The sequence below is a fragment of the Cygnus olor genome, chromosome 1, assembly GCF_009769625.2.
Source record: "Cygnus olor isolate bCygOlo1 chromosome 1, bCygOlo1.pri.v2, whole genome shotgun sequence".
NCBI lineage: Eukaryota > Metazoa > Chordata > Aves > Anseriformes > Anatidae > Cygnus > Cygnus olor.
Window position 1 is genome coordinate 44,835,025 of NC_049169.1, and position 21,462 is coordinate 44,856,486.

Below are 21,462 nucleotides of genomic sequence, written 5' to 3' on the forward strand. Positions count from 1 at the left end.
TAAAACCTCTCTGATAGAAGCAGGAGGAGGGGTCATGAAGTACAAGTTACTTGCAGCCACAAAATTATAGTAATAGTAATAAATAGTAATAGTAATAAAAACGATAATGCAGCAGATGACTTCCAGAGGTTGTTTTGAACCTATGTAGGCCTCTGTTCCTGTGACCCCTGTCCCCAAGGACAGAGCTGCCCTGCTCTTTATGTTTCTTCTCTCCTTGTATGTATGTGAACAAGGAGCATTCCCAGATGGATTCCTCTCTACTTCCAGACATTTTATGCACTGAGATTTGTGTCATGTCTTGAGCTGCCCTGTGTTTGGATACAGCGCAACCCGGAGATCACATTTTTGGTGCTGAGGACTCCACGTTTTCATTTAAAATCTGAACTAGGCGTATTTTCATTATTGATCAAAACATTACATCAAGGTATAAATAAGACAAAATCTTTTTCCATACTTGTTGCTAATAATTTCTCTCTTAATTCTAATTATTTTGAAATATACTCTTTCTTAATAAAACTGGAAAATAAAGTCTCTGAGAAAGTGGCTAGACTAAAATAGCAATAATTGTCACTATTTTTAATAATAAATAGTCTCTGGCCATTAGGACAAATAACTCGATAAGTAGGTGAGTAAATATTGACTTACTCAAAAAAAAAAAAAAAAAAAAAACACAACAACAACAATAATAAAATATGAAGTAGTATAAAATGGTTATAGCAGGCATGTGTTTTGTTCAGTTTTTGGATCCTGTCTATGACATCGATCATTTTATTTATCATTTCTGAAACTTATTCTAATTTAGCGCCCCATCAGTTCATCAGAGAAGCATTGTTATTCTAGGTGGTGTATTTAACTTTAGCAAAAAAATAAAAGCATGTTTTTGTTTCATTTTGCTTAACCCATAACGTATGATAAATATAAAATTTACTGCGGGTATACTGATCTAGAGAAGGTATGTGTTTCCAAAAATGCTACAACTCTACTAGTCTATTGGAAAAAAAAAAAAAAAAAAAAAAAAAAAAAAAAAAAAGACTGGCATTTTTTTGACTGTTTAGATTGTTCTCTTTACAGATTATTGTGGCTGATAATGCACTACAGGCATAAATAACAGCATAACTCTGACCATTTCCTATAGAAGAAGGTACTGATATATATATATATAAAAAAAGTATTTTTACATTTGTATAAAAATATATATATGTACACCCTGTATTTCTGTTGCTGTGAATAGAGAGAGATTTTAAAGATAGGCACAGACAGTAGAAAAAATACAGTATAAACGGCCTGTTTAAAGATCACGGTTTATAGCAATTCCTAGGATGATGTATTTGAAGATTATGCCACCCTACAGTTCCTGGGCAATATAATCCGAGAAAAATGTCTCATATAAGACAAAGAAAATTGCTTTGAACTGAATAGTAAATATTAAATGACATGAAAGATGTATGAATGCACTATCGTGTGACTTTATATTCACACTATTGTCTTGATTAATTTTCAATGTTCATCCTCCTGTGGAATTAAATTGTTACGTTTGCCATTCTTGCCCAGCCTAAATCCTACTGCTACTGCTGCTGGTGAAAAAAGCAAGTACACATTTTCCACAGTAGTTGGGTTTCATCTTTGCAGTGACTTGGGTCTCAGCACTGGGATACAGAGCAATGGTTGGATTACAAATAGATCTGAGGATGCATGTGTGCAGGTTGAAATGCTTTGTTCACATTATAGCCCAATAATGTTCCTGAGATTTAAATATTGTACTAAGATTGGAGGAAGAAATCATAAACAATATTTTCTCTGGAGACAAATTTCAGGACTCCAGCAAGAACTGCACATACTGAAACAGTCTTATTGCATATACTGAACAGTCTTAAAATAGAGAGACTGAAAGAACGATCACACAAAATTTATGTGAAAGCTACATAAATGAAGCAGCCAGCATACAAAGACAGGAAAGGTTGTAATAATGCTTGTGGATTCCTGAGTTAGGGGGAGGAAATGCACCACTGGGCTCCTGTGACAGGTGCAGTTTAAACTAAGGTTTTTATCATTTATTTATTTATTTATTTATTTAGGGACAACAGGAATGAATTTGACTTTTACATAACTGATTACTAAGAATAATAGCTTCTGACAAATTGTTCTAATGATTATCACCACTGTCAAAATATGAGCGCTTTTAGATATTTTCTAGATTCCCTCTCTAGCCACCCACATATTCCATTACGTAAGAGCCTAGAGACTGGAACACAGCATATTTTATTCATCCTTTTAAGTACTGGATGCATAGAGAGGCCCAGAAAATGAAAACTATTTCAGAGTTTATACTAAGGCATTTTGAGAGCGGATCTCCAGACACAGTTTGAAACTGCAGAACAGGGAGCGTGGCTCTTACCATCAGATGTCTAAAATCCAATCCAAGATGTCCCCCACCAGCCTTCAAGCTGAAATTAATTCCAGTACATTAACGACCAATGTAAGAGACTTAGTGCCTGCCCCTGTACCAGCACTTCCAAACAACAGTCAGTCAGTACCAGAAAGCTTGACTTTGGGGTTTGGCTGTCCTTGTATGGGGCCAAGCGTGTTGATGAGGCTACCAGTTAACATTTGGAATTAAGGATTATTCAGATCCATTTGGGGAAGAGGATGATTATGGCTCAGATCTGCATTTGCAGCAATGTCTAATTACCCAAGAATATATGTGATGGGGAAATTCAGAAAAACAGTGATTTGGGGAATGAAAGACTTCAGGGCTGCTCAGTAACGACAATAAGCTCATGATACACAGTGGCTAGTTTTGAAGTTCTTAATCATTTCACTGTAACTGAGATATAAATATAGGAAACATGAAGTACATATGAAATAATATTCATCTTCACTTGGCATTAATGAGGGGAATATTCTCTCCTAAAGAAGATATAGGGAGAAGCTGTGCAAACTACTGCAAAATTCACATGTACAGAAGAAAATTGCTGAAGATAAGGAACTTTTAGAAAAAAACTTGTGTTTTATTAACCATTATATGCTTTTTTAGATGTGGAGGCTGGTAGCTAGTAACAGTGATTAACAGCTTATCAAGAAAGCAATTGTTACTATTTAAGTTTCTACATTACAGTGCACTGTGGACACCTGCTTCAGTTCAACTCTGAAAATATATACGGACTGAGGCACCCTCAAGCAGTAGACGTTGTTACAGCAGCTACAACACCGTACACAGAGCTTCCGTTAACAATAAAGCAAATTGAATTCTCTCTCAAGAGCTAATAATCTACACAAAAGTTTTCCTTACATTTGCAGCAGATACATGAAAACCGTAGGGAAACTGAAACAGGACATTGATCAGAATGCATTGTACAATAAATATATAATTTTTAAAACAAAAGTGAAAAAGTAAACGGTTAAGAGTTTCACCTACAGAAAAAAAAAAAAAAAATCCATTACAATAAAGACATTACTTGCACATACTTTTTTTTTCTAAAAGAAGTTTTCATTTCTTGGTACACAAAACTAGCTGGGATTTTTTTACTGTAATTAGTTTTAACTGTAACTTCGGATGACTCTATAAAGCACGATCACACTAAATAACATCTCGAATTGTCCCCCCCACCCCTCCTTATATGACTATACAGCCCTTTTATTGAAAAGGTGGGTGGCTCTTAAAAGAGCCTTTGGGTCGAGCAGGTCTGGCATGGGCTGCAGAGGCAGCTTACTTGGAGCTGGTGTACTTGGTGACCGCCTTGGTGCCCTCGGAGACGGCGTGCTTGGCCAGCTCGCCGGGCAGCAGGAGCCGCACGGCCGTCTGGATCTCCCGCGAGGTGATGGTCGAGCGCTTGTTGTAGTGCGCCAGGCGCGACGCCTCGCCGGCGATGCGCTCGAAGATGTCGTTGACGAAGGAGTTCATGATGCCCATAGCCTTGGACGAGATGCCAGTGTCGGGGTGCACCTGCTTCAGCACCTTGTACACGTAGATCGAGTAGCTCTCCTTCCGTGCTCTCTTCCTTTTCTTGTCGCCCTTCTTCTGCGTCTTGGTGACGGCTTTCTTGGAGCCCTTCTTGGGCGCGGGCGCGGACTTGGCCGGTTCGGGCATTGCTGGCGGCGGGAACGTCTCAGGGACCAACTTCCGCCCAGCTGACAACAGAAAAGCGAACGCAGGGGGAAGCGGCCGCGGGCCATTTATTTATAGCTCCCCTATGCAAATGAGCAGCATTCCTTCTGCCTCCTGTCATTGGTCAGTATGCGGCGTCGCGTCATCCCTCCTCTACAGCCGTCCTTTATTGGTCCGATTTGGATTCGGTCCCTCATTGGCTGCGCGGCGAAGCCCTACGTGCCAGCCTATCAGCGCGGGGGCTCCGGGCCATAGAGGGGGTGTAGCCGAGCGCCCCTGGCTGCGCGCTGTCTTCTGCCGCTGGCTGCTTAGCGGAGCGGCTGGCAGCGATGTCTGGGCGCGGGAAGCAGGGCGGGAAGGCGCGGGCCAAGGCCAAGTCGCGCTCGTCGCGGGCCGGGCTGCAGTTCCCCGTGGGCCGCGTGCACCGGCTGCTGCGCAAGGGCAACTACGCGGAGCGGGTGGGCGCCGGCGCCCCGGTGTACCTGGCGGCCGTGCTGGAGTACCTGACGGCCGAGATCCTGGAGCTGGCGGGCAACGCGGCCCGCGACAACAAGAAGACGCGCATCATCCCCCGCCACCTGCAGCTGGCCATCCGCAACGACGAGGAGCTCAACAAGCTGCTGGGCAAGGTCACCATCGCGCAGGGCGGGGTGCTGCCCAACATCCAGGCTGTGCTGCTGCCCAAGAAGACCGACAGCCACAAGGCCAAGGCCAAGTGAACGCAACAGAAAAGCTGCACGTTGTCGTGCCTGGAGACGATAATCCAAAGGCTCTTTTCAGAGCCACCCACAAAATCATAAAGGAGCTCAGTAATCCGTAATACAGTTATGCAGTTGCATGAATTACTCAACCCGTGCTGTTTTTTTTTTTTTTCATACGTTTATTATCGGTATTTTTGTTTGGGCCATAGTAGCAACGCTTTCCATGTTTTCGTTAACAAAGTCGTGCCATAACGTTCTCCCGAAACAAGTTCTCCCTGGGACGAGGCAGAATACGTTTAGTTCTTAAACCGGAGAAAGTGAAAACAACCCACTTCGGTGTCAGGTCCCGCCTCCATCCCGTCCCCCTTCCGCGTTTTCCTTCCTTACGAGCGGCAGCAGCCGCCGCACCAGCCGCGATCTTCTCCGGGGAAGCGCGCGGGGAGGGGGAAGGGGGCAGCGGGCTGGGCTCGGCGCTGGCCAATCCTTGGTCAGGGCGGGCTTTTCCAATACCTAGAACTGCTTTTCTTTCTCAAAGGGGACAAAAGGAATTGGAGAGCTCAGGGCTGTTTTCGGGACGGTAAGAAAAGCCTCCCCTCCTCCCCCCGTAGTACACAGAAGCATTTAAGGAGGCACCTTAAGAAATAATACAATACATTAGACATGGCTCAGTAGTAGCGTGCCTGGCAAATCCATTATTTTTGTTACAAAATATATACTTAAAAAAAGTTACATCCGATTTTTATCAAATCATTATAAAACATTTCGTCATGGCAGTCAAACCAATTACTTGGCAAAAGATGCAAAAGTCTACACTTCCCTAAAGCCGCCGCGTTATACCATGCTTGTTAGGGTTCACTTCAGAAATCGCAGGGGAAAAAGACAATTGACCTCTGACGACTTACGAATTTCTGGATCCTTGCTGCAGGTGACTGACGACCTCGGTGCCTCAGCTCCTTTAGGGAAAGTGTGGGTGGCTCTTAAAAGAGCCGTTGGATAACAAAATATGTACAGCAGGACTCTTCTAGGATATTTTACTTCTTCTTGGGCGCCGCCTTCTTCGCCTTGGCTGCTTTCGGCTTGGCTGCCTTGGGCTTGGCAGCTTTGGGCTTCACCGCCTTCGCCTTGGCCGGGCTCTTTGCTGCCTTCTTAGGGCGGCCAGCCTTGGCGGCCTTCTTGGGGCTCTTGGCAGCCTTCTTGGTGGCAGCAGCCGCCGGCTTCTTGGCTTTCTTGGGGCTCTTCTTCACCGCCGGCTTCTTGGGCTTCTTGGCGGCGCCGGCGGGCTTCTTGGCCGCCGGCTTCTTGGGCTTGGCCGCGGCCGCCCGCTTCTTGGGCGCCTTCTCCTTCACCTCGCCGGGCTTCTTGCTGAGGCGGAAGGAGCCGGAGGCGCCGGTGCCCTTGGTCTGCACCAGGGTGCCCTTGCCGACGAGGCTCTTGAGCCCCAGCTTGATGCGGCTGTTGTTCTTCTCCACGTCGTAGCCGCCGGCGGCCAGCGCCTTCTTGAGCGCGGCGAGGGAGAGCCCCTTGCGCTCCTTGGAGGCGGCCACGGCCTTGGTGATCAGCTCGGTGACGCTGGGGCCCGCGGGCCTGCGCGCCCTGGAGCCGCCCGCCGCCTTCTTCGGCTTCTTGCCGGCGGCCTTGGCGGCGGGCGCGGGCGCATCGGGAGCGGCGGCGGGAGCGGTCTCGGACATCGCGGCGGCGTCCTCTGCGGAGCAGGCGAACACAATTGGGCTGGCGTGGGTCAGATGCTCGTATTTTTAGAGAGGAGCCGCGCGGTGATTGGTGCGTTGCAGAGCCCGCCCCGCTGCACGGCCGGGGAGCCCTTCGGTGTGCTCGATTTGTGTTTCTTTGGACTAACAAAAGTGTATTTTCCTCGGAATTTCTGCCACCAAATCGCCCCATCTCCCCGGGGAGGGAGGAGAAGACCAGGTACTTGCGTTCGGGAGAGTTTTCAGCCGCGGACACGCGCCCTGAGATAAAGGAGAAGCCAGAAATCCCGTGTGCTGCTGCTGGAGAGACCTCTGAACAGAGAAACTTTTGTTTTTCATTGCAAATTAAAAATTTCCTTTAGACATAAATGTCACGGCAACTACTATGTCTGATTCTTTAGAGGGTTTTCTTGTGGTCCAAACCGAAATCTGCCGATTTAAAGCTATTTTGACTGTTTAAATTGATTTTGAAGAGGAGGAAGTAACACAGACTCCTCTTTCAGCTCTGAATATGGATTAAGAACTGGTTCCTTTGACCATGTGTTTTACCTCCTAAAACGCTAAAGTCTATTGAAATAGCGTCTCATACTACCTCCTATTGCACTTATTATACAGCCATAAGCAATTTGTTAATGTTTGGAAATCTATGAACATGTAGTTGTTTTATTTTGTCTTCCTGGAATTTCACTAGAAGGGAGGCAAACTTAACTTGCTGCCTTGTGCTTTTTTTCCTTTGTTTGTTTTCCATATGAATTTCTGTACTAATTATTAAGTAGATCAAGATTTTTTTTTTCATGTTGCATTTCTATTTCAAGTAACTCAATACCCTACGTTACAAAACAGCAGCTTTCTAACAGAAAGCAATCTCCTAAACTTCTGGTTATTTTTACTGATATTACTTTTGTGTCTCTAGTAATTTAAGATGTGGAGGACCTAACGTAGCAGTTATGTAGTTAGGTTCTTACTGCCCAGAAAGCATTATCTTGTTGTGTATTTTCTGTAATAGCTGGAAAATTTAAAACCACGTTACTTTTTTTTTTTTCCTGTACCTCTCACACAGTGTATGTAGACAAAGGTTTCAATAAAGCCAATGCTGAATCTTCTTGCCTGTCAAAAAAAAAAAAAAAGAGAGAAAAGAAAAGAAAAAAAAGCCCACCTAATTCTTTCTTATGCATTTTACAGTCATAGAAACGAGGAACTGCTTTCCTGACAAGAACTCATTGTGATAACCTGGGTTTCAATTAGGGGAGTGGTAGGCCATAGTTCACTCCTAAAGAACCAGGAAGAATTCAATCAATATTGATATCTGCTTGAAGATCATGTAATCTGCTGAAAACAGGATGGAGTTCTGGAATAATACTACTGAATCTGTACCTGATTATAAAGAAGTATATTATCCGTTGCCTTTTAATAGTTATTTAAGAATCACACAAATATTACACTTTTCTCATTTTCTTTGATATCACCAGATATAGCACATAATGTAAACACAATTTATGCAGATATTGGCAACCAAAATTTCAAATTGTATGAATGCTTAGCTTTAGATAAGTGTAATTCTATTTCCACCTCATTTTGTTTTTAATTTACAGCTGCTGTTTTGTCAATACTAAACATGTATACAACATGAAAACATTAGTTTTCTGAGTTTTCTGTTAAATTGGGTTTCACTGGTTACAAAACTGTAAACCAAATACAATAAAGAGAAACAAAGCAACCTGCATCCTAGAAGACAAAACTATAAGGAAAAAGATTGCAGGAAAAGTGCACCTGAGCTCTGTAATGTTACAAGAGGAAGGTGATAGAAGGAGGTATCTCATCGGAGCTTTCTGGATCTTATTTGTAAAAATTATGCAGCACAAGATAAGGATATGAGAATGAAATATATCAGAGTGAATGGGGATATTGAAGACATACCTCCATGAGTTACCAAAATTGAAGTAAAATAAGAATTTTTGTTAGCTCATTTTCTACGTGTGTTCATAAACCAATGAATGAGATGTTTCAGTGACTTGATTACATAGGGCAATATCTAGCAGGGCTTGGAGATGACATTTAACAGCTGCCAAGAGACTTCACGGCACATCAAGACAGAAGAAAGGTGTAGATCATGTATGAAGTGCCCGCAGCATTAAAATTGTTCCTGCCCAATCTTGTTATTTTGAACTCATAGGCATTAACTTCAGTAACCTTCACTGAAGGAGATTTAAATACTGCACCCCTCAGTTGTGGCTTCACAAGGTATTGTTTTGTGTTTATTGGGGGCTCAAATTGAAGTGGTTAAGATGGTCACTGTCCCAGTTGTCTGCCTAGCTTTTCTCCCAGCACTTGCTACCCTTTACCTTTCCCAGCAGGGCCAGCTAATAATATGGGTAGCAGCTTCTGATCTACAACAGTTACAGCTTGCCACCTTAAAAGAAGCTGAAGTAACTTCAGAAATTTCATGACACGGGTATAACACTAAGTTCTGCTCTTTCTTTTCTAGTGGCTCTGCAGCAAAGGTGGCAAATAACTTCAGCAACACAGAACTGATGTTTGGAACACATCTTCTCTATGTGAAAGAAATACATGCAGGACCAATATTTTGGAAAGTTATAATGCATTTGGCAGTTTGAAAAGGTGTTTGCTCCACAGTCAGAACAGATAGGTAAGAAGGAATGGAGAAATGTAATCAGACAATTAAAAAATGTGGTGAAGGATTCTAAAGAAAACAGGAATCACAGTTTCACCTCTAGGTCAGCAAATGAGAAAAAGGAAAAAAAAATCTTATTTTATGCATGTTAGGCATTTTAGGCATATTTTGTTATAGAAAGACCTCAACAAGAAGGCCCTACCTAAACTCTTGCCTGCAGTTTGGTTTTCCCAATAAGGAGAGTGGAGGGAGGTAGACTCCCTCATTCATTAGAAAAGGAGGAGAATGACATCAGGATCTCCAGAGATGCCTTTGGAGAGATCATCACTGTAATATCTGCTATATCTGAATGACTTCAATTCTTCTCACCTCATGGGCAGCCCAGCAGGCCACACTACATCACAAACCTGTACATGATTGTAATCTGAGCACTACAAGTCACTTCCCTTCAGATGCCCAGCTCTGTCCCACTTTTGCATTTTTCTATTAAGACCTCTTGGTATAAGCAAGGAGACACGAACTACAGCCAAGAGATGGTGCAGCACATGAGAACTATCAAACATTCCCATCTCCAGTTTAGGACCTGCCAGTACTTGTTCCTCAGAAAATGATCTTTGGGTTATATTTAGATATGTGTGCAATAATGCAGGGTAACATGGCAGTTGTTCTCAAGGAATTGGGTTAGGAGGCATTAGCATGAGAGCTAGCCATGCAAACATGGTTCATGGGCTACTCTACCAGCTGTAGGAGATCCAGAGAGATCCAGTGATGGATCTTTCTTAGACACCTGGAGAAAGTACAGTGGGTATGCCTGAGCAGCACAGCCCCTTCCTTTCCTCCAAGCAACAACTTCCAGAGATTTAGGTGAGGGTCTTTACGCTGTGTGCTGCACTCCTGTGTACATGTTCCCCAGGAATGAGGTGTAAATACTCCCTGCAACCATGATTACACTCATATTACAACGTTACACCCATGTCTTACTTGCCCTCAGTGACTTCATCCTTTATCCGAGTTACAAATGTAATAGCTCTTGTGATCCAACCAGCCAGCACAGTTTAACAGCTTTTTAACCCTTTGATAAGCAATTTTAAAGTAGTACCTACCAAACTACAAACTCATTGCAGTTCTGCAAGTCTTTGCCTGCATAATACCAATGTTGCTGCCGATGCTGTTGTTAAGACTCCCAGGTGTAATGAGGCCATGCAGGGCTTTTTAAGCCAGCATGGGGCTAAGCATCTGTAGTGGGCAGGACAAGTAGGGTAGGGCAGTGGGTGACTGTCTCTGTAGACTCAGCTTCCTGGAATGTTGCACACTCCTCCCTGTACTCTTGGTTAAGGGATGGGGCACTTATTGAGGCCTCCCTGCATCATTGCTATGCCATGTCATTTTGGAACTGAAAATCTAGTCCTTAACCTGGATATGGCAATAGAGGAACAGGGAAGGATGCCCTTCTTGGTGTTGTCTGTAGAGGGAGGGAAAATAAGCAACAAAAATTTGGAGGTCAAAACCTTCCCCTGGAGCAAAGGGGAAAAAAGATGCACTTTGCTCCATACCATACAGGAGCCTCCACTGTCGACCGGGTTAAAATATTTTTACTTTTCTCACACACCAGCAGAGAAAAGGTCCTCATTGTCAGTCAGCTATCAAAGAACAGTATTATTCATGTCTTAAAGAACTTTGGTCTTCCAAAACTAAAGTAAGGCATTTGACAGATGAACTTCTGGACCACCCTGGCACGCTTTGAATGTAGTCACCAGCCAGAGATCAAGAATGTCAGGCCCTGAGGCAAGCTGTCTGTGATAGGTAAGAAACATTAACAGAAGCTCAACCATCCATGGCTCCCCAAAGAACGCCTTTCCACCCGAATTGGCAGTGCTTTTCTTCTACCCTCATTTAATAGCAGTGAATGTCACCAAGAAAGTGGGCTACCACATTGTCCTTTCAAAGTAGTGTCTCCATCAGCACGGAGGCCTGACTGCTCAGACCAGTGAGCAGCCCACACAGAGCAATGCTGAGCAGCCTGCTCTTACTCCCCACAACCCCTTGGCAATTCTGCACCCTTTCTGCTCTCCACCCTTTCCTACTTGTGTGCCAGTGCTCCCCATGAATGCTGCTAAGAGCAGCACTGGTGCTTGCAGGGAACAATACGATCAATCTACATGTTCCCCTACCTCCAGTTAGAGCTATGTTTGACATTTCTCAGGGGACAAAGTGACTTTGGGCTGGTACATGCATACAGAGCAGGTCCACAGTTCACCATCTCCTTGATGGGTAACACCCCAGGTGCTGATGAGACAAGACGCAAGGTAGATTTGGGTTGAAACCCAACAACCACCCATTTTTTTTTGTCACACAGGCAGTGACAGTGGTACCCAAATACCATGTAGGCTGGGCACGTGCCATCACTGAGAGCCAAAGTGTTTTGTCATACACCTTGTGAAGTTGCTCTTGCTAAGGGATGCTGCCTTGCCAGTTTTACTGAGCTGTGGGGGTGAAACAGGTCCTTGCTCCAGATAGGGCTGTTTATGCCATCATTCTAGAGCAGGAGTATCACAAAGTAGCATTAGGTTGGCAGCGATGTAGGCTGGCTGCCTTCCTGTAGAAGACAGCAAAGAAAGTTTTGAAGAGGTATTCAATGTTGTGCTGTAGCTTATGTTTTTTATAGCACATGCTTTGTAGCTGTGCAAGCTAAGTGCTGGTGCTGGAGAGGCACTGTCCCTGGTTAGGAGGTCACCCAGACTGCCAGGGACAGTGGTAGGGCTGGCTGGTGCCCCTATTTTCCCACAACAAACAAGTGAGGGCACTCACTCAGCACTTCTGCTATCAGACAGCTAGGAAGCCAGGAATTTGGCTTCACAGGCTGATGAGTGAGATATGTGTGTACAGTGTGGGCACATTCAAGAAGTCCTGGCGTTTTATTATTTCATGTATTTTGCCTGCAACTTGCCATGTGTATGCTAGTCTGAGGAAGTAGTTAAGTAAAGTGTATTAAAGTCTAAACCTTGGCCTTCCTGATACAGATATTATTTTTTTTTTACATACTGAAAATGTAATGAATCTTTTGTTGATTTGTACATGAAATAAAGAGCAGAATAACAAGCTTAACTAGTGTGTTGTTCGAATTTAGAAGTCTGTAACACCTTCCATTTAACTATAAGGTTTAAAGACCAGGAAACAAAGCCAGCATTGAGCAGCTATGGGCAGGGATGGGCCTCTGTCCAGCTCTATAGAGTTAGCAAGTAAAGAGAAGCCAGGTGGGTTTTGGGTTTTGTGGATTTACCCAAACTGCAATAGGAGGCCCTTACAAGGAAGGAAGCTTCATAGGCCCCATAATCCAAGTCTGTTGATAAAAGGGCCTGCTCATTATTTGAGTAATTCTGATACCAACTGTCTAGATTTAATGCATGTTCACATAAATAAGCATCTTCTGGTGGGAGGGGGGCAGGAAGAGAGAGAAAGAAAAAATGGAAACAAACAAAAAAAAAAGTGTAGGATAAACAGTTGTACCAAAACCTAAGTGGAGACAAAGGTGTAATCTCTGCTTGTTCTTTAATTAATTCTTTAGAAGAAAAGAGGCTTTGGCATGCTTGGGTGCATGGAAAGGCTTTCAAGGGTTACTGCTGTCAGCCACATCACTCTACAAGGCCAGAGTTATTTGTTTGCTTTTGACACTAAGGAAAAGGTAAAGGATTCTTGTACTTAAAAAATATTACTTTTTAGGTTTTTCTGTTTTTATTTTACAACATGTGCTTATTCTCATAACGTGGTGATTCTTGAAAATGATTTTAGCTCTTTTTTGTAACTTCCTTCCCACTAAGGTGATAGGACCACCTGGTTATGGCCTCTTCAGTGATGAGGGAGACATTTGCTCATGCTCAGATAGGTCAGGGACACATAAGATGTAGCTCTGGAAGGGGACAGAGGAGGAATACAAGGTGTAGTAGTAGAACTTGATTCTGCAGTTAGGGAATCCTGGATCCTGAGCAGGGAGAAATGAATGAGCAATATGAATGGGGCAGCCTTGAGATTCCGCTGCCCTTTGTAATGGATTCTAGATAGCGACTTGTTATCATAACAGTGCAAGAACTCAGTCATTTACAAAAAACTGTCTTGTGGGCCAATATCCCATCTGTGACAGAGGCCAGTTAAATTAAAAAATTAAAAATAAAAAAAAGAGTATAAGAAGACTATCTCACCAAAATGATCCCTTAGCTCCTAATGATTTGTAGGCCGGAGGCACCCTGAGTCAGAGGGGATGTCTTTGAACTGGAGAGCCCTGAATGGATTTTTTATCCGGTGTTTATTGACTTTCTCTGTATACAGCATCTCTCATTTCTCTTGCTTTAGGATATGATTTAGCATTACAAATAATAAAAGGCTGAGAAACAGGGACATTGAAAGTGAGTGTGGGAGATGGGGAAACAGTTGATGGACATGTATACTAAGTGGGGTTTATCCATTTCATTGAGGAGAATCTCGTTTATATGCAGTTAAGTGACTTGTCTGTGTGTGTTTGCAAAAAGCTGGAAAACGTACTTTCTGTGGTGCAGATGAAGCAGGACAAAGTGGCAACCAGAACAGTGGGAGAGCTGAACACCCTTTCTTGTGGCTGAGGAGAGGTGAAGAGAATATGTCTATAGGGGAGAGAACGACAAGTAATTTGAAAGGACAGAGGAAAAAATCAGAAGCCTTCAAGGCCAGGCAGAGAGATTTCTGTATAAAATATCTGAGCTGAAAGATGCTGGGAAAGAATGACCTCATCATTATATTTTTAGATCCCATCACTTGCACAGACCTTCCCTCCTGGAGTCACCAGGACTGAGGCAGAACCAATGCCAATGCCAGCGAGAGAAAGGCTTGTCAGAGTTCCCAGAGCCTTTCAACTTGACAGGCTTTCCTCTGTCTCTGGATAATGAGGTGTGTATCAGGATTGTAGTCACACTCTCCATACTGGAATTATGCAAATCTTACAGCCCCAGAGGGCTTCGAGCTACTGAAAGGAGCCCTACAAGGACAGACAGCAGAAACTAAGGTATGGCTTTAACTGTTGTGATGACTGATTTTCAGTCATGAGGTTGTATCACAGCAACGAAGACATATTACATGGAAAAAAAAAAAAAAAAACCTATCCACTCAGAATGATGTCAGATCTTTGCAGTCATGGAGGTACATATGCACATAGCTGAAGTAGCCACTTTTGTTGTGCATTTGATGTGCATGACTAATTTTCATCCAATTAGTAGCAGTGATCTAGATGGATGTATAATCCTTTTTTAAGCGTGACCAGGATATTTGTGACTTAATCTTAAGCAACACTCCAGACACAGGAGAGAAAAAAAAGGATCAACTCCAGCTCCATGCTGCTAAAACCCATCATGGACTCAACAGCGATACCACAGTCTGAGAGTCAGGCATAGCCAGCTTCTACAACAAGATGTACACTTTTCTCTGACCTGAGGTGAAAGCATAGAAGTGGCTTTCTTAATGCCCTGTAGCACAAAGCAGATGCTAGCATAAGACCATGGAGGTGACCCATCACACCTTACATTTAGCAGCCAGTTCTCAGCACTACCATTTAGTTCCTGCAACGTGACCTCAGAAGTACTGAGACATGGTTCACATCTTAGCAACAGCAGTCGTCAGCAACACACACACAAGTTGCTTGTTTCAAAAAGTGGCTAACATGGGTCTTTGACTAATTCATGGTTGTGCAGAGGTGAGCTAAGAATTTCTTTCCCCATCTGGAAATTGCTTCTCTCTCTTACTTGTGCTTAAGTTAGTTCTCAGGCTCATGTGTATCAAAGTGATGTAGCATAGTCACTTATATAAGGAAATGGGTTATCTATGATGAAGACAAATATCTTGGAATGAATGACAAAAGGCTTTCTTGAACTTACAGCAATGGATTGGGGGAAAATGGCTTTCCTACAGTTGCCTAGTGCAGCATGCAGGGTGTTTTGAATGCAGTAATTCAGAGAAGTTATCATGTGGAATCACAGTGGCCCAGTGGGAGGTGACCTCCCAGCTTCTGCTCTCAAGAGCAGTCCCCAAGAGTCATGTAAACATGACCGAAACAAGCCACTGGAAGTGGCCATGATAATTCTAAAGTCATGGGTGCTCCAGGGGATATGGGGAGACATGCTGTGTGCATTGTCCCAGCCACAAACTTTATTACATGCCACATTCATTTATGAATTGAGGAGACTGTAGGACTGGATTTAGAGATTTGCAGGGACACCAAAAACAAACTTCCCTGTGAGTAGCATGCATAGTAAGCATGTACCCAAATTAGTGGACAGGTATTTTAGGCTAGAAAACTGTATCTGCTTATTATACTTACTAATAAATACATGATCTGTGTAGGTAAAGTTCAAAGTTTTGGTTCCAGGTGCAAGAAAACAGATTGATTTCACACAATTGATTGCCACTCATGTACTCCTTGGCTTACCAAGTACTCTGTGTGTCAAACAGGCCACTTAACAACAAATAAGAGAAAATTATAATCTATTATACAATTCACAAGGAACAACAGAGGCAGTTATTTGCTGAAAAGTTGCTGATCGTGCAACTAAGAAATCCTCTAAAGTAAATATGTCATCATTAACTTACCTAGAAAAATTAGTAGTTTTGGCAATATATGACATGGGAAACAACTCCTGGAGATTTTATCAGTGAAGTATGAAATCAGACTTCAAACATAATTTCACACAAAGGTAATACGTCATTGGTTCAAGATTAGATTGCTCCAAAAGTACATTGGGTTGGCCTCTTTATATAGCTTCATTTGCATTTTACTTAGAAATGTAAATAATGGGATGAAGTATTTACAATAATATTATTACCGTAGATCATAACTTGCAAACTGTAAATATTGGAGTCCCTAGTGAAAAAATAATAATGAGAAAGCTAAAAAATGTTTGAAGATAATCAGATGTCTGATATAAACCGTATACTGTATTCACGTAAACAGTAGCAGAAATCATCTGGATGTTTAGGTAGAAAAAAGGAAGAGGAAAAGGAAAAGGAAAAAAAGAAAAAGAAAGAAAAATTCTCGATAATATGAAGTCTCTAAACTGATTTCAATACCTGCTATTCTCAATGACATGCCCAGATATCACTTTACCGCTAGTGCTTTTATATGGGAAAGCATGAGAAATTAATATCTGTGTTTTGTAAAAGTGTTGGCTGTCTCTAAGTGCCAATGATGACAGCTATCCCCAAACAAAAAAGAAAAAAAAAATATTGAAAAATAAATAAATAAATAAGAATTTAAAATAATATCGGAGAAGTGTATGCAGTCGCGCTGGGCCCCGGAGGGAAAGAAGGAGCGCCACCGCCCCGCCCGGAGCCGCCGGGGCTTGGGGGGGCGCGGCCGAGGCGGGGCCGGGGCCGCGGCGGGGCCCGTGGAGGTGCCCGAGAGCGGCGGAGGAGGGCGAAGGCCCCGCCCCGCCCGCAGGAGGGGACGCGTCGCCGGCACCGCCCCCCCCTCGCGCCCGCCCCTGCTTCCAACCAGGTCGGCTCCCGCGCTATAAAAGCCGCGGCGCGGAACCGGGCCGCTCACAGCTCGGCTCAGGCAGCAGCAACAGCAGCAGCAGCAGCAGCGCCATGTCCGGCAGAGGCAAGGGCGGGAAGGGGCTCGGCAAGGGGGGCGCCAAGCGGCACCGCAAGGTGCTGCGCGACAACATCCAGGGCATCACCAAGCCGGCCATCCGGCGCCTGGCGCGGCGCGGCGGCGTCAAGCGCATCTCGGGGCTTATCTACGAGGAGACGCGCGGCGTGCTCAAGGTCTTCCTGGAGAACGTGATCCGCGACGCCGTCACCTACACCGAGCACGCCAAGCGCAAGACGGTCACGGCCATGGACGTGGTCTACGCCCTCAAGCGCCAGGGACGCACCCTCTACGGCTTCGGCGGCTAAAGCGCGCAGGCAGCTCTCAGACCCTCTCGACACACCCCAAAGGCTCTTTTAAGAGCCGCCCACCTTGTCTTCAGAAAGAGCTGTGTCGTCTTTGTTTCGTGTTGTGAAACGTTAGCCGCGCACAAATCCGTTGATTCTTTTAATATCCGCCCCACCAACGTTTTGGTGCCTAGCACCGGATCGGTTTGTCACGGTCCTTGAGGCCGTTCTGCAGTGCTGTGTTACGTGATTCCCTTCCCACTTCCCTTGCTGCTCCTTGCTTTTAGTAGCCACTTTTGGGAGACTCAGCCGGGCCGCTTCTTAACTGAGAGCGCTGTACGAGCCGGTGGCTCTTCCGAGGGAGGCACCCACCCACCGCTACGAAGAGCAAGCCCGCAACGTGTTGAGGGCAGGCTCCGCCTCTCCCACGGCTGTAGCCGCACCCGGAAAAGCCGCGAGCGAAGGGGCACCGAGCCCCTGGCTCTAGCGACCAAGGCGGGGGGAGGTATCCGCCTTGCCAAGCACCATGAGGGCGCGGGGGAGCCGCTTCTTTCCTCCCATTGACTCTGCAGCCCGCAGGGAAAAAGCGCAGCGACCACGCGCGCTGGGCTCGCTTCAGCAGGCAGAGTCCGGCAGCTGCAGGGCCGGGCCGTGGCTCCGGCGGCGAGTGGGTTGAGCGCCCTCGCCCTTCGAAAAGCCCGCGCGGGGCAGCCACGGGCTCCAGCTGCTCCCGCACCGCGGGAGGCTCGACTCGAGCCCGGCTCGCCGGAGCTGGTGGTGCCTGGGCTCAGAGCGCTGCTCCGGGAGGCAAGTGCGGGGCCCACGAGGAACGGCCGGTACTGCTCGGCCGCAACCGAGCTCTCCCATGTGGAGCCTGGACCCGGGTGCAGGGGAAGCATCCCACACACTTCCAGCCAGAAGGGCGAGTTCACCCCCACTCCCTCCTCTACCCCTTCAACACGAGCGTCTCAAGCTCTTTCTCGAGGCTGGGGGTGGCTCTGAAAAGAGCCTTTGGGTTTTACTGGTTTGCTCCGCGCCTGTCTCCGGGGCCTCTTTACTTGCTCTTCGCCTTGTGGCTTTCGGTCTTCTTGGGCAGCAGCACGGCCTGGATGTTGGGCAGCACCCCGCCCTGCGCGATGGTGACCTTGCCCAGCAGCTTGTTGAGCTCCTCGTCGTTGCGGATGGCCAGCTGCAGGTGGCGGGGGATGATGCGCGTCTTCTTGTTGTCGCGGGCCGCGTTGCCCGCCAGCTCCAGGATCTCGGCCGTCAGGTACTCCAGCACGGCCGCCAGGTACACCGGGGCGCCGGCGCCCACCCGCTCCGCGTAGTTGCCCTTGCGCAGCAGCCGGTGCACGCGGCCCACGGGGAACTGCAGCCCGGCCCGCGACGAGCGCGACTTGGCCTTGGCCCGCGCCTTCCCGCCCTGCTTCCCGCGCCCAGACATCGCCGATCGCTCCCTGCGCGCTGCACACACACGCCTCACGAACCGCCCTCTCCGGGTGAATCACCCGCGCCCTGCGGCCCGCCCTTATATCCCTTCCCTTTGCGCGGCCCGCGCCTCCTGATAGGCCGAGGCGCTCCCGGGGAGGACGCAGCCAATGGCCGAGCGAATCTCGCCCTGACCAATCGCGGTCGGAGCTCGGCCGCTGAGGCGGGAGGGGATGAAGGGAGGGAAGGGCAGAGCTGGGGGGACTTGGGGGGGAGTACGGGGGTTGGGGATGGTGTCTGGCAGACGAAACGCGGTAAACTTCAGTCGAATTCACAAAGATTCAATGACTTTAAACAGCGCCTAGTCCTCATTTTCTGACTAAATTTAAAGCGTTGTTACTATATTATCAGAAAAAGCGAGTAGAAATTTTCACTTTAATTCCATTACGCTCTTTTCCATTTTTTATGTCCCATCGATACCACTTTTTGCTACCTCCTAATTATTTTCTTACTACAATATTTAAAAAAGTTAAAGTAAGGCTTCCTAGAAATTAGTGATCAACTTAAGCCTTTCTGCATGAAAACATCGATGTCGAAAAAAAATACATAATTTTTTTGTATAGGGAAAATAAAGAAATATAGAAAACTTAAAGTAAAATATATTAAATGCTTTGTAAAGATTCTTGAGATAGTATGGGAATGTAATCCAGAAATAGAAGAATCACTTGATACTGTGTATAAGAAATTGTCCGCGTGACTAAGTGCATGGAAAGAACAAAGACCAAACCTGTAGGTGGTCCGTTCCAAAGGCGGTAAATTTAAAATTAGAATCCACCAATGAGATTAAGCGTTTACGTATCCGCCTATCAGAGCTGGGAACGCTGCTATATATACAGGCAGTGTGCAGGCGCGCTCTCACTTCCCTTAGTTGCTTCACTCGCTGTGGCACTTGTTGGCGATGGCGCGCACGAAGCAGACGGCGCGTAAGTCGACGGGCGGGAAGGCGCCCCGCAAGCAGCTGGCCACCAAGGCGGCCCGCAAGAGCGCGCCGGCCACGGGCGGCGTGAAGAAGCCGCACCGCTACCGGCCCGGCACGGTGGCGCTGCGCGAGATCCGCCGCTACCAGAAGTCGACGGAGCTGCTGATCCGCAAGCTGCCCTTCCAGCGGCTGGTGCGCGAGATCGCGCAGGACTTCAAGACCGACCTGCGCTTCCAGAGCTCGGCCGTGATGGCGCTGCAGGAGGCGAGCGAGGCCTACCTGGTGGGGCTCTTCGAGGACACCAACCTGTGCGCCATCCACGCCAAGCGCGTCACCATCATGCCCAAGGACATCCAGCTCGCCCGCCGCATCCGCGGGGAGCGTGCATAAGCAGTTTTAAGCCACAAAAACTCACTTGGAGAAGAAACTATCATCATCCCAAAGGCTCTTTTAAGAGCCAATACGTAAACAATCAAAAGAGCTGTGGCACTCTTTATTGGAACTTAATTCAGAACTAAACCTTACTTTAAGGTATAGGTATTGGGTAAAACAGACTACCCTTCTGAAAGTAGTCTATAAATTGGTTATTAATTAGTACAAACAAGGAGTATCACGTTTCCTTTGCCGGATCTCTCCCTACCCGCTAAGAGGCGCCCGCCCAGACAGCCCGCCCCATACTGAAGTCCCCCTCCAGGTCTGCCCTCCTCCCCCACCCGCCTCAGCGGCCGAGCTGCCGTAGGACAAAGGAGCGGTGACAAAAGGGACGAGGAGGAAGGGGGGGCGCGGGAGCGGGCAGCGGCGGACGGCGCCGGGCAACCGCACCCCGTTCGGAGCGGAGCCGCCCGCTGCAAACAGCGGCGTCATTGGCTGGGCCGAGAAGGAGAGGTGGGGCGGGAAGGGTCGCTGGGCCGTGGCGATTGGTCAGGACGAGATTCGCTCGGCCATTGGCTGCGTCCTCCCCGGGAGCGCCTCGGCCTATCAGGAGGCGCGGGCCGCGCAAAGGGAAGGGATATAAGGGCGGGCCGCAGGGCGCGGGTGATTCACCCGGAGAGGGCGGTTCGTGAGGCGTGTGTGTGCAGCGCGCAGGGAGCGATCGGCGATGTCTGGGCGCGGGAAGCAGGGCGGGAAGGCGCGGGCCAAGGCCAAGTCGCGCTCGTCGCGGGCCGGGCTGCAGTTCCCCGTGGGCCGCGTGCACCGGCTGCTGCGCAAGGGCAACTACGCGGAGCGGGTGGGCGCCGGCGCCCCGGTGTACCTGGCGGCCGTGCTGGAGTACCTGACGGCCGAGATCCTGGAGCTGGCGGGCAACGCGGCCCGCGACAACAAGAAGACGCGCATCATCCCCCGCCACCTGCAGCTGGCCATCCGCAACGACGAGGAGCTCAACAAGCTGCTGGGCAAGGTCACCATCGCGCAGGGCGGGGTGCTGCCCAACATCCAGGCCGTGCTGCTGCCCAAGAAGACCGAAAGCCACAAGGCGAAGAGCAAGTAAAGAGGCCCCGGAGACAGGCGCGGAGCAGACCAGTAAAGCCCAAAGGCTCTTTTCAGAGCCACCCCCAGCCTCGAGAAAGAGCTTGAGACGCTCGTGTTGAAGGGGTAGAGGAGGGAGTGGGGGGTGCACTCGCCCTTCTGGCTGGAAGTGTGTGGGATGCTTCCCCTGCACCCGGGTCCAGGCTCCACATGGGAGAGCTCGGTTGCGGCCGAGCAGTACCGGCCGTTCCTCGTGGGCCCCGCACTTGCCTCCCGGAGCAGCGCTCTGAGCCCAGGCACCACCAGCTCCGGCGAGCCGGGCTCGAGTCGAGCCTCCCGCGGTGCGGGAGCAGCTGGAGCCCGTGGCTGCCCCGCGCGGGCTTTTCGAAGGGCGAGGGCGCTCAACCCACTCGCCGCCGGAGCCACGGCCCGGCCCTGCAGCTGCCGGACTCTGCCTGCTGAAGCGAGCCCAGCGCGCGTGGTCGCTGCGCTTTTTCCCTGCGGGCTGCAGAGTCAATGGGAGGAAAGAAGCGGCTCCCCCGCGCCCT

General features: G+C 47.5%; 7 protein-coding genes across 7 annotated transcripts; 4 read left to right on the forward strand and 3 right to left on the reverse strand.

Moving 5' to 3' along the window:
* Positions 1–2,987: 2,987 nt before the first annotated feature.
* LOC121069456 (histone H2B 7-like) lies at positions 2,988–4,235 on the reverse strand. Its single transcript, XM_040555669.1, has one exon. It carries the CDS (start codon positions 4,085–4,087, stop codon positions 3,707–3,709), a length of 381 nt encoding a protein of 126 aa, XP_040411603.1. The 5' UTR covers positions 4,088–4,235; the 3' UTR covers positions 2,988–3,706.
* Positions 4,236–4,347: 112 nt separating this feature from the next.
* LOC121069419 (histone H2A-IV) lies at positions 4,348–4,943 on the forward strand. Its single transcript, XM_040555599.1, has one exon. The coding sequence runs from the start codon at positions 4,435–4,437 to the stop codon at positions 4,822–4,824; it is 390 nt and encodes a 129-aa protein (XP_040411533.1). The 5' UTR covers positions 4,348–4,434; the 3' UTR covers positions 4,825–4,943.
* Positions 4,944–4,964: 21 nt separating this feature from the next.
* On the reverse strand, positions 4,965–7,601 carry LOC121069354 (histone H1.01). Its single transcript, XM_040555467.1, has one exon. The coding sequence runs from the start codon at positions 6,492–6,494 to the stop codon at positions 5,838–5,840; it is 657 nt and encodes a 218-aa protein (XP_040411401.1). The 5' UTR covers positions 6,495–7,601; the 3' UTR covers positions 4,965–5,837.
* Positions 7,602–16,749: 9,148 nt separating this feature from the next.
* On the forward strand, positions 16,750–17,181 carry LOC121069482 (histone H4). Its single transcript, XM_040555747.1, has one exon. The coding sequence runs from the start codon at positions 16,750–16,752 to the stop codon at positions 17,059–17,061; it is 312 nt and encodes a 103-aa protein (XP_040411681.1). The 3' UTR covers positions 17,062–17,181.
* Positions 17,182–18,027: 846 nt separating this feature from the next.
* On the reverse strand, positions 18,028–18,484 carry LOC121069408 (histone H2A type 2-C). The gene has a single exon (XM_040555582.1). The coding sequence runs from the start codon at positions 18,482–18,484 to the stop codon at positions 18,095–18,097; it is 390 nt and encodes a 129-aa protein (XP_040411516.1). The 3' UTR covers positions 18,028–18,094.
* A 942-nt stretch (positions 18,485–19,426) lies between these two features.
* Positions 19,427–21,003, forward strand: LOC121069370 (histone H3). The gene has a single exon (XM_040555505.1). It carries the CDS (start codon positions 19,427–19,429, stop codon positions 19,835–19,837), a length of 411 nt encoding a protein of 136 aa, XP_040411439.1. The 3' UTR covers positions 19,838–21,003.
* Positions 20,547–21,003, forward strand: LOC121069425 (histone H2A type 2-C). Its single transcript, XM_040555611.1, has one exon. It carries the CDS (start codon positions 20,547–20,549, stop codon positions 20,934–20,936), a length of 390 nt encoding a protein of 129 aa, XP_040411545.1. The 3' UTR covers positions 20,937–21,003.
* Positions 21,004–21,462: the final 459 nt, after the last annotated feature.

Excerpts from the sequence above, each read along its gene's own strand:
- LOC121069482 (XM_040555747.1), top strand. The coding sequence starts at position 16,750 with ATGTCCGGCAGAGGCAAGGGCGGGAAGGGGCTCGGCAAGGGGGGCGCC.
- LOC121069354 (XM_040555467.1), bottom strand. The coding sequence starts at position 6,494 with ATGTCCGAGACCGCTCCCGCCGCCGCTCCCGATGCGCCCGCGCCCGCC.
- LOC121069419 (XM_040555599.1), top strand. The coding sequence starts at position 4,435 with ATGTCTGGGCGCGGGAAGCAGGGCGGGAAGGCGCGGGCCAAGGCCAAG.
- LOC121069456 (XM_040555669.1), bottom strand. The coding sequence starts at position 4,087 with ATGCCCGAACCGGCCAAGTCCGCGCCCGCGCCCAAGAAGGGCTCCAAG.
- LOC121069370 (XM_040555505.1), top strand. The coding sequence starts at position 19,427 with ATGGCGCGCACGAAGCAGACGGCGCGTAAGTCGACGGGCGGGAAGGCG.
- LOC121069408 (XM_040555582.1), bottom strand. The coding sequence starts at position 18,484 with ATGTCTGGGCGCGGGAAGCAGGGCGGGAAGGCGCGGGCCAAGGCCAAG.
- LOC121069425 (XM_040555611.1), top strand. The coding sequence starts at position 20,547 with ATGTCTGGGCGCGGGAAGCAGGGCGGGAAGGCGCGGGCCAAGGCCAAG.